Below are 12,342 nucleotides of genomic sequence, written 5' to 3'. Positions count from 1 at the left end.
GAGAAAATATACATTATGACCAAAAAGTTTGGTTTTCTGCCATCAGTAGATCAGATTTGTAAGTTTCTTTCCCCCCCCCCCATTTTCTTTATTATTATTATTATTATTATTATTCAATTACATATGAAAGACATTTAAACAAACATAACAAACATTACAAACAAACATGCAAAAAAGAATCGCAGCAGGTCCACAACTGGACCACGTTCGGCTGGTCTGGACATGCCGCAATATAAACAACACACAGCCCCACTGATAACTACCTATACATCCTTACTTCACCTGTTATCCTTCTTTCCTGCTCTATGTGCGTTTATTCACCTGCGTCTCTACTGTATACTTATAGTTTCTGAGATTTCCCCCTTACATAGTGTATCCCGCATAGTTAAAGCACTTAGCCCAGATTTGTAAGTTTCTTCAATAGAAGCAGGGAGTAATAGAAATAGGCATTAGGTACCTATTAGTATGAAATATGAGGCTCTGTCCCAGGATCTCATGTCATTTCCCCTTCTGATCCTTTAGTATAACTTAAGGGGTTAACAACTCAAGCCTGCACAGTTACTATGAGTGAAGAAAACACTTTATTGTAGCCATATCTAACCATGTAGAGTTTTTGGTCCATTACCAGCAGCATTGGAATGAGGGTATTTTCTTCTGTAGTTAATGATACAATCTCAACAGGTTAGAAAATGAAACAAATCTCAGGTATCGTTCCTGACGAGAGGTGCTTCCACTTCAGTGAATCTCGAATCGATTGCCCCTTTGAGATTTCATATAAAGTTATGCAGCTGTTGGATGCAGTAAATGTGTCAGCTATTTTGTACGCACTTCTCTAGAAAGTTGCCTTGTAATTGAGAATGCTGCTTGAACACGAGGGAGAATTATTTCATTTGAGCTCACATCCATATGGGAATAGAGTGGGGAAGTGAAAATTGTGAGCAATTATGGAACAATTTTGGCTCGACTTGCAAATGAACTGTGTCAACTCCGGGTTATAAAACACTGTGGAAATATGAATGCGGGATTAGTGTAATTCACAGATTTTGGATGCTGTTAAGTTCTATAAATCTGTACAGACGTAACTAATTGTTTGTGTTCAGATGACCCACTTGAAATGTATTCAAGGGCATAAATTTATGCTTATGTATTTCCATTAGGCTACACGTATAAACTGTATATTGGATTCTAAGTTAAAAAGCATTTTATGCCTTTCCCTTATAAACTTGGTAAGGCAAAACCCGTTTTCCTTCTTTAGTATGCAGCACCTTTCCTAAGATCCTTTAGAAAGAGACTTGTAAAAATCTTAGCCAGTCACTGCAACCACTGTTAGGTCCACTCTCTATAGAGTTAAGTGTTGCTTCTGTTTATGTGTATTCATGGGCTGTATGGGCTCATAGACTCCCGAGTGATGGCGACAGGCCTCCAAAACTGATATCCTTCCTTCTTTTCAAGAGTTAAGGATAGGACACTACTGGTGCCTGAGATATTGGTGTTATCCTGTGAAAACTTGCAGTGTAAAAGATGGAATTACTGTATATCCCTTAAAAGGGTAGTGCGGTGTAAGACATTTTTTCACTAAATAACACACATTACAAAGTTATACAGCATTGTAATGTGTGTCATTTAAGTGGATGGCCCCCTCCCCCATTCCTTTCATATTGTACGTTTCTCAAGCTCTATCTATAGGCATCCTTGTCTTCTGTACATAATGACCTACAAGACAGGACATGGGATTGTCATTACGGCACGGAGACAGACGCTAACCTACTTACATGCCCAGTGAAACCTCATTAGACATGTATGAGCCACGTGAGATGACAGCTTAATAATGATCCAATGACTTATTAATGCTTTTTCTTTTTCTGGATGTAGGATGCTTTGGCCAGCACTGATATCAATGGCAACGACTATGATCCTATGCCTCGCTATGATGCAAGCAATGAAAACAAGTAAGAAATAATAACCATCCCTTAGTCCATGCATTGTTTTTTCTTCTTAGAAGAAAGTAGAAAAAAATACTGTAACTTGGCATTAGGCGTATACTAACGCATATCCATTTACCTTTTTAGTAAAATATTATTAAAGGAGAACTCTGTCCAGGGTGGGCAGGGGTGGGTGGGAACATAAAAAAGTGATACTTAGGGCCGTATTATATGGCCTGATCACTATAGTAAATGAGTGCCAATCTGCTAGATCGTTGCTCGTTTACTGAGCCTATTACATGACTCGATTATCTTGCAGCAAGGGCTGCAACACTAACGATGTCCCTGCAGCCCTTGCTTTAAAGGAGATGTCCATTGAAAATTTTTATTAAAGTATTGTATTGCCCCCAAAAGTTATACAAATCACCAATATACACTTATTACGGGAAATGCTTATAAAGTGCTTTTTTCCCTGACATCACCATGTTATCCAGGAGGTGAAGCCTTGATGCAGTAGTAAGTGCAGGGAAAAAAGCATTTTATAAGCATTTCCCATAATAAGTGTATATTGGTGATTTGTATAACTTTTGGGTGACAATACAGGACTTTAATAAAAATTTTCGCCCTTACCATCCATTTGGTGCAGTGCGGTGCCACCACACAGTTACCCGCCAGCCTATTATAACTACTGCTCAGCCAATCATTGCCTTAGGTGGGTCACCTGTGCAGTCACTGACTGGCTGAGCAGCTAGTTCATGCCGGGTTGTGATGACACAGAAACTAGAAGAAAACTGGAGGCTAAGATCGAGCTGGTGGCGCTGCGCTATGGGGGCATGGGGACAGGTAAGTATAACTTGTTTATTATGTTCCCACCTTCCCCTGCCCATCTTGAATTTTTACTTTTAGCTGGAGTTCTCTTTTAAGCAAATTTCATATAGCTGTAATGGGCCAAAAGAAAAAAAAAACATTGCAGGTTTTCTCAACTCCTTTTACAGTCGGTTTTAAATTATGTCCATATTTCACCTTGTTTTTTTAATTTTTGGTTTCAGACTATGCTCACACAAAGTAAAAAAAAAAATATGTTAATAAAAGCAATAATTTTGTGATGGACAATCCATTTTTTTTTTCTTACGCCAATTTTTTATATAGTTTTACATAGTCTTGTGAATATTCTATTTTTACTGTTTTGACTCAAAAACTGCACTGGCAGCTTTAAAAAATTGGTGCGTGTGACAGAAGCCTTAAACTGGTTAACTGAAAAGGCTGCTACAGGGCTCACAATTTACCGGTGGCTTTTTTAAGTGGAAAATGTAGCTCCAAGAAGCATGAATTACAAGCTAAGTGTTAGAATTGTTTTTAATTCTGCTTTTAAGCTGTGCAGACTCTAAATGTATCCATCAATTGCATCACGTTTGTTTTCTATTTGACATCCGACAGCGTGAGTCTTTTAATTGTACTTATGGCTGTGCCTGTGAGACAATGTTAATTTCCAGGAGCTTTGAAGTGTCAACCGTGGTCTTTCTCATAATGATTCATGTTGCCTTCCTATGTTATTATCAGAAAAATCAAAACAATCTGTCTGGGTTTGATCACGAGTCTCTGATGATGCATCTATGTGATGAACAAACTGCAAAGTGTTATTTTTTAGGTTTTAAAAAATAAGATAGAATTAAACTAGTAATTTAGGTTACAGTGAATTGATCCATACTTTTTCACAGCTCACTCCCTTCCACTAAGAAGTGATATTTTAGAATATACTTAGGCTGTGTAAACACGCCATGAAGTAAAGGTGAAATATAAAAGTATTTTCACTATAATAATGCAGTCCATTGAAATCAATGGGAAAATGGAGGTGCACACACCATATAGAATAATGGGCATAATTGATTACAACTAAATATGCTCATTATTTACCACCTGCTTCTTTAAAATCCGGCCATTTTTGTTCATCTGTTAGAACATAGTTTTATTTTCACTAAAAATTACGTATTTAGCTTTTATTTTTTTGTGTGTGAACCTAGCTTCAGAGTAAAAACTGCAAGCTTTCAGAATGATTTAATATAAATAGTAATAGAAAGTTAGAAAAAAAATGTTGTTTAACATAAAAACTTGATTTAAAAGCGTTGGCAAATTTCAACAGGATTAATATCAATAGTGCATTGTAAGGCTAGGGTCACACACAATATGATAAAAAGAAAGTACTACTGTTATTTTAAGTGAAAACAGATGAAAAATAGGACTATATTATAAAAAACATTAATAGGCTGTGTTCACACTACGTAATTTTTCAGTAAAGAACGGATGCTGATTGCAGTGGAATGTGCATCCGTACTCTACTGCAGGGGCGGCATTGCATTGAAGTCAACTGTGTTCACATATCATTATGTTAAAGCCTGTTCTTTAGTACGGGTGTTAAAATAATATACCTGCCTATTATTTGCGGATTCTGTTCAGTGAAAAGCATCCAGAAATAATAGCTGTTCACACAGTGTAATGTGCGGCAGCGGCTGCACATTACATTGTCATGGTGACATCGAAATTCGAGGAAAAGTGCCTTCCGGCAGAGGTCCCAGAGCTTTTGATGGGGCACTTCGTAAGGCATGGAAACAGGTAAGTAGTGATTGTTTATTGTGTTTCCCCCTACCCTTGCTGACTGACAAATTTTAAAAATTGACTGCTTTAAATTAAAAATAGAGATGTATTTTTATTTTAAAATTACGACCATATTTTACCTTGATTTTACGGTGTGTGAACATAGCCTATAAGCTGAGCAGAATTGTATTATTTGCTTTATATTTATATGTTATGACAAAAATGGAGTTGACATCTGTTTAACCTTTTTCGCTAATTTTTTGTTTTTGATGTCACACTGACTAAAACACAGCACCACCTGCATGTGACTACATATTCTAAAGTGTCATATATCTGTGATGCTAATGTATACACTATGTCACTTTCACTGTGTCTCCTGCTCTGTAACATTAATCCACATATAAATGTCCTCAGCCTCATGTGACCTGTAAACGCTCTATTATGCATTGCAGTTTTTCTTATTATTTTGGAACCAGCCACCTGCTAATGTAAAGTTGGGTTATGTATTGAATGTTGTGTTAGCGTGATGATGTGGGACATTACTGATCTGCTCCCAGAACATCTGGGCAATAAAGCTGGTTGAAATTAGCTGCACAGCCAATTTGTCACTTGTCTCCATTCCAAAGTCCAGCTAAAAATCCAGTTAGCAAATCAATGAGGTTAGCCATACGCTAAGAAATTCTGGGAAGCGTACATCACAGCGGGTGGTTCATGTAAGGATAGTACCAGTATAGCAGAATGCACTGCATAAAAAGTCATTGTAACTGGCACATATTGGCAACTTGGGCTTTCACTTTCTATGGCTTTTATAGAGCACTATATTTTTTCTTCCATAGTTTTCTAGTTGAGACATACAAGACAGCCAGTCACAAAAGATTTAAGCCACTAACCCCATACATGTACATACATGTAAAACGAATCCAAGGCACCTGAGTTGTAGTAAATAATACAGGTCGGCGCTCATTTGCTCCTACTGATCGCCCAGGGTAATGGGCAACCCTAGAGTAGAGTAGTTCAAAACTCACCTGTAAGGGTTAAACTGAATGTACATTAATAGACCGGCACAGGGATGCCGGTGGCACAGGTCTTTTATTGAATGTGGCCAAGTTCCTGTGCATGGCGCCAGTCTATTCCCAGTCAATGGCCCGGCCTGAAGCACTGGAGGTAGACTGGCCCACCTCCATTGGGAGGAAACCTCCACCCCTCTGGGATGCAACTGCATTAATTCTAATTGATTCAGTGCTTCAGGCTGGGACGATAACCAGGAATAGACCAGCACCGTGCATGGGAACTAGGCAGCGGTTACGAAAAAAGAGCCACGGCACCAGCATCCCTGTGTCAGCACCAGTCTACTGATGTTAAAATCGCTTTAAGGAAGAACACTGAACACTCAGTGAAACGTTTTAACATTAAAGCATGATAAAGACAATTGTACAGTGAACCTTCTTTGAGATGACCACTGCATTGAAATCGGGGATGGGGATGGTCTACGCATAATGTATGGTGGACTGAAAAAAAGGCCACATGAAATTCTGTCTGAATAAGGGGATTATCTTTTGGGAGGGTTCTCTATATATCAGTCATGGTTCACAAAACTCCAGTACAAATGTGAACTCCAGACAAATCCTGCTAAACAACACCAGACACAAACCCAATGGACCCTTATTGAATGAGATCTGTCTAGAACCCATTGGAATCTGTTGGTGTTTGTTGTGGACTGGAAGAGTGGAGGTCCCAAAAGGAGCTCTAGAGCAAATGTGAACCTAGCCTTTTTATACCTATTTGTAATTGATGATCTGTTGTTGCTGTAAACAGACTTGACCTCTTAGAGAAAACTCTAAGAATATTTGCTAGCAAAGCATAAAAGTTATGTGCACTACCAGTAAGTCACTCTGGGACATGTGCTGTAATCCTGGGTGTGACAATGATTCCTTCAACTACTATGGTATTTCGCTGCATAGCCAAAAGTGTACGCTAATTTCCTACAACTTGGCAGGAGAAGAACGGACCTTGTCAGTGGTACAGGCAAATACTGGAATTTTACTCTCCTGAACTGGAGACAACAGTCAGCTGTGGATGAAGTCATCTCTGCTATGTAAAGCATTTAGCCTTTGTGCTGTGCTATATGTAATGATGACCATTGATAGTAATCCCTCATATGTGGTTTTGGCATGGCCAGTAAAGTGCGCTTTTCGTGAAACCTCTGGTTCTCATTAATTCTAGTATTTCACATCACATATGGAAGGCGGAATTTTCTGGACTTGACCCTAGCTGAGTTTCCTGACGTTCTTCATGTGGTTTCATTACTTTTTTTCCTTTTGCTTTCAAACACAAATCATTCCCTCTTGTATTTCACAACTGTTATCTATTGCGGTGTAACATTTAGATAGCTGTGTGTTGTTTTTGAGCATAAAGTGTTTTCATTACATTAGCTATAGATTTGTGGAATGCACAGATGGCAGGAGTACGCATTAGATCTTGGCTGGTTTTAAGGAGAAGGGCCTGCATAATCTGTAACATTATCTGGGCCATTAGAGAAATATATCTACGATAGAAATGGCCGAACACGTTTAAAGAGATTGTAAACAGTAAAATAGTAACATAGTATGGCAGGATGCAGCAGGCGGTCATAACATTCGGTTTTTGTGTTCTGTAAATGTCTTTATAAAAAGAAAAATCTAAAGCTTGTTTTTCTGTGAATCCTCTTTGAGCCTGAAAGTAACATTTGTTATTGATGTCTTTAGTGCGTAGAAGGTAGTTAGGAGCCTGAGGGTTCTCACCAGTTGCACACACATAGGGGGCCATAGTTGTGGAAGTATATACAATTACTTGTCTGCATAAAATGTATTTGCTAAAGATTGTGCTGGGTTTTCCTGCTCAGATTGATATAGACAGTGCTGCTACATTCAGACGTGAGACACAGAGCTGTTTACACTACTAAGAGATCAGCGCAAAAAGCCAATGGCTGAAGAAGGTGGCAGGAATCACCCCATATGCTATATATACTTGGTTGAGGATAAGAGGCTCATATAAGATGTGCCCACAGTGACCATTAGCTGTGAAATCACCTTCTTCTCTGCTGAGAATCAATAGAAGCGTATCAGAGGGGGTTTTCTCCCACTGGGGGTGGGCCGTGCCATGCGAGTGAACCGGGTCGCAGTTCAAAAAAGGGACTGCGGCACCTGCATCCCAGTCTATTCATGGTAAAACCAGAAAAGCCTCTTAAAGCCAGACTTCTCACCCTGAGGTCTATTAAAGGGGAACTCCAGTTAGAGGTTAAAAAAATGAAACTTCTGCAGAAGCATAAAGCATTACTTACCTATCTATTCCAGTTTTGAAGCTACCAAAAATCCATTTGTTTTGGGGGATTTTGCTCTGTTTTGTGTTTCTGTACTTCCTGGTTTATCAGTTGTACACAGTACTACAGGTTCCAGAATGCAATGCTTTCCCTCAGCTGTTCATCACAGTCCTCCACCCTGCCTATTCCCCGCCCAAAGCTGTTGCAGGACATCTAGGCTGTGTTCACACATTGCAGTTTTATTGTGTTACTGAATTATTTGCAGTAATTTATGATTTCATTGTGGTCCCACCCACACAGCACGCTGTATTCTCTACCTGTAACACCACACAGCGCGCTGTATTCTCTACCTGTAACACCACACAGCACGCTGTATTCTCTACCTGTAACACCACACAGCGCACTGTATTCTCTACCTGTGACACCACACAGCACACTGTATTCTCTACCTGTAACACCACACAGCATGCTGTATTCTCTACCTGTAACACCACACAGTACGCTGTATTCTCTACCTGTAACACCACACAGCACGCTGTATTCTCTACCTATAACACCACACAGCACGCTGTATTCTTTACCTGTAACACCACACCGCACGCTGTATTCTCTACCTGTATCACCACACAGCACGCTGTATTCTCTACCTGTAACACCACACAGCACGCTGTATTCTCTACCTGTAACACCACACAGCACGCTGTATTCTCTACCTGTAACACCACACAGCACGCTGTATTCTCTACCTGTAACAAAGACAGCATACTGTATTCTCTACCTGTAACACCCACACAGCACACAGTTACTACCTGTAACACCACACAGAGCACTGTATTCTCTACCTGTAACACCACACAGCACACTGTATTCTCCACCTGTAACACCACACAGCACGCTGTATTCTCTACCTGTAACACCACACAGAACACTGTATTCTCTACCTGTAACACCACACAGCACGCTGTATTCTCTACCTGTAACACCACACAGCACACTGTATTCTCTCCCTGTAACACCACACAGCATGCTGTATTCTCTACCTGTAACACCACACAGCACGCTGTATTCTCTACCTATAACAACACACAGCACGCTGTATTCTCTACCTGTAACGCTGATATTGGAATAAAGTAAAGAACTTTTTGAATTTTGAATCCTCTCTGCCGTTTAGCATCAATTACTTGTTACTGCATCATTTTTGTGAATACGCTGCAGTACTGCAATGACACTCCAACATGTGTGAACACAGCCCTAATTTCACTGCACACTTCTGCACAATTAGAGAAATCAGTGCAGCACCTGCTTCTGTCTGGTTAGAGATGGTGAATCACTCAGGGTATTGGGGGATCCAGCCAAGCCTCCTGTGACATCACGCCCTGCCCCCTGTCTGCATCATCAGCCTGATCTCAGCAAACACACACAATGTGAGACAGAGGCATGGAAGATTTGTCTCCTAACGGGGGAGAGCAGAAGGAGCAGGAGACAATGTGGATTTGCACAGAGGCCATTTTTCTTCACTTCCTGGATTTCTATCAGCTACCAGTATGGCAGAACCGTACAGAAACGGTAATACATTGTATAAACACATATATTTAACTTTTAATGTACTTTTAATAGAGAACAAGTTTTTCTTATCCGGAGTTCCCCTTTAAGGCATACTACTCTGTTTCTACCTGGCACCTTTGGGCGGCACTCCTCAGCACCCTGTAACTTGCAGTGATTCCAGTGATTTTTTACCTAAAAATATTCAGTTCATTTTATAACAGAGCTGTCCCTGATTATGCCTGTCTGATGCCACATAGGTGAATAACAATGTTAACTATACATTCAGAATAAAATATTTTAGTATAAACTGAACACTAACTGGGATTTGTCTAGGAATAACCAGTGCCCTTCTTTTTATATTTTAGTACTTGTTCTGAGTACTTGGTGTAGTGTGCGTAAAGAAACTGCTTGAGCCCATAGCAGTTCAAGTGGTACCTACTTACATGAAGTGGAAGATTTTTTTTTCTGCATGTCCACAATCCCTCTTCATTATTATTTCAGCACATTTATTCTGCTGTAGACATAGGGAAATTAGGTGAATCATTTTCTCTAATAATCTGCAGTCTGCTTCCCATGTGGCTTGTCAGCAGCAATTTAAAATTTTCTTGCTGTCTGTATTTTACATCTATATCACAGGGGAGATTTCTTATACTTATTATGTAATGTAGCTTATAAGTCAAATAGTGTTGTAACGTTGTAACAAACTTTCCACATAGGCTGTGATGTGTGTACATAAGAGGTAGCACTATTTCTGTCCGTTTTATAACTTGTATATGGCAGTCACCAGTAGTCCCTTCTATAGGTTTCATCTCTAATTTTCCGTTGTCTCTGAGCTAGGGTTTGGAGACTAGCCTTTTTTTTATGTATCCCATAGGCTTTGTTTACAAACTTTGTTCATGAACATCAACTATTTCCAGTGCTTGGTCACCCAGCTGTGCAGATAACAGCAGTGTGGCCCCATTTAAGTGCAGGTTATTAAGCATAGGGGCCCACCTCACTGTTTCTGTATATTAACTTATTGCCCTAATGACTTTTAGGTCTTTTCCACAAAAACACAGGTTCTTTCCACCAGTGATCAAATGGGCACAGTGGCAATGACCATGGGATCACCAAGATGTAATTAATTTTAAAGAAGCACTCCCCTTTTTTTAATTGGCTCCCCAAGCTTCAGGCTGACACGTATACTCACCCATGATGATCGCTTTCCCTGCATTGTTTTGGTGCTGATAAGCCATTCAGATTCTGCTGGCGCCTACGTCACATCTCCTCTGACCCCCTTGATTCTCCAGGACTTTTGAAGACCAGAAAGCAGTTTCTGCCGTGCGTCTTTATGAGAATGCTTTCATAGATATGCATAGAAGACACTGACTTCTGGCCTCTGTAGATGCGGGACAGCCAGAGAAGAGGTCATGTGGGCACCAGCAGGATTTGAATGGCATCAGGGCACTAGAATAATGTTGCGCTGATCATCATGGTTGTGTATACGTGTCTGCTGCTGGGGAGCCAATAAAAAAAGGGGGTCCTGGCGGGGGTCCCAGAGCGGTGATGCAGCTCTGTATAGGCATGGGGAGAGGTGAGTTGGGATAGTTTGTTATGTTCTTCCCTGCACCTGGGTTTTATAAAATTTTTCACATGCCCGGACTTTTTTCCATTACTTAGAAGCCATTACTCTTTTTATTTTCCTGTTCACAGATCCTTATGGAGGCTTGTTTTTTGTGGAATCAGTTGTACTTTTGAATGGCATTGTAGTATGTTCGGGTGAAAAGGATGCCTGCTGCAAGAAGGGAAAGGGGTGCACCTGACATGGGTTCACAAGGGAGGCACGGGATGAGAGACAATGGGCCTGTCACTGACCTGACACAGGACACAAGTGGGACGATAGCTTGGCATGTCAGCCACATAGACACAGTAATTGACTGCTAAAACTAGACATGAGAGGGGGACCACTCTAACCAAGTCATTCACCTTCTCCCCTGTAGGCCAGTCAAGAGCCGTAATGTGGTTAAACTTAATTGTGTAGCTTTAATATGTTAATTTACCATATTTGTAACTTGTTTCTTTTATGTATACATTGGAGGAGTTATTCCATGTTGTCAGTCATAATGTATAGCTCTAAGTGATATCAACCTAGCTAAAACAGAACTGCTGTCAGGAACTCTAACACATTCATTCAGTAGAGGATTACATTTGCCGGTGCTATCCTGACCATTTCATTTCTCTGTCCTCCGCTTGACGTGACTAGCTAATAGTTTTGGCATTTAATCACAATGAAAGAAAGAAGACAGGTTCAGCAGACGTTCTCTCCAGTTTAACAAGATAAATGGGGCACACTTCAGCAATTCTGATTACATTTAAAACCAGTTCATAATTATAATTTATTGGATATTCATCAACCTTAAGTACAAGTTCTAATGTATTTGCACTGGTTTAGGCTAACATGGCAGGGAATATACAGCTGTTTTTTTTTTTTATGTTTTACAGCAGTTTTTTGTTATTCTGGACATTATTTCTCACTAATGGCTGCAAGTAATAAACATGCTTATTATTTTATTAGTTAACAAAACATGTGGTTTTAGGCTATGATCCCACAACGGGATTTTGTGGGATTTCTTTTGTCAATGACGGCCGCAAACAATGATCATGCACATTATTTGCGTCCATCATTGTCAATTGACTACAGTAATTTTCGTGATGGGAAAATGGCTTAGCCATACAGTGTGAATATACTGTAGCATAAGCCTAGGGTTACGTGGTGACTTTGGTTATTTGACAGCAGATCTCATCTAAGTTGCATGAACATATTTGGCTGTGAACAAAATAACCAAATCGAAAATGGCATGTGACTTGCATTGATCTTCATTGTAGCAAAGGTGTGTTTGACTTGCACCCAAAAGTCTCTCAAGGATGGATTTTTCTGCAACTGTTGCATTGCAGTCACAATGAAACACCATTCACAAACATTAGGTGCGTGTTGGGCGACCACAA

At 40.0% G+C, this 12,342-nt stretch overlaps 1 protein-coding gene across 6 annotated transcripts in view; it reads left to right on the top strand.

Annotated features, from left to right (window-relative positions):
* The window catches only part of PCSK5 (proprotein convertase subtilisin/kexin type 5), a 341,536-nt gene that overhangs the window by 94,303 nt on the left and 234,891 nt on the right, over positions 1-12,342 (top strand). For all 6 annotated transcript variants that reach the window (XR_011362133.1, XR_011362134.1, XR_011362132.1 and 3 more), the window contains exon 5: positions 1,873-1,949. Coding sequence is in view for 3 of the 6 variants with exons in the window: in XM_069961823.1 (XP_069817924.1) it covers positions 1,873-1,949 (77 nt within the window). In the remaining 3 variants the exon portion in view is untranslated. The remainder of the gene's footprint in view (positions 1-1,872; positions 1,950-12,342) is intronic.

This window comes from Dendropsophus ebraccatus, chromosome 3 (genome assembly GCF_027789765.1).
Source record: "Dendropsophus ebraccatus isolate aDenEbr1 chromosome 3, aDenEbr1.pat, whole genome shotgun sequence".
NCBI classification, from domain to species: domain Eukaryota; kingdom Metazoa; phylum Chordata; class Amphibia; order Anura; family Hylidae; genus Dendropsophus; species Dendropsophus ebraccatus.
Note: the sequence above shows the minus strand (reverse complement) of the source record. Positions and strands in the feature narration are given on the sequence as shown.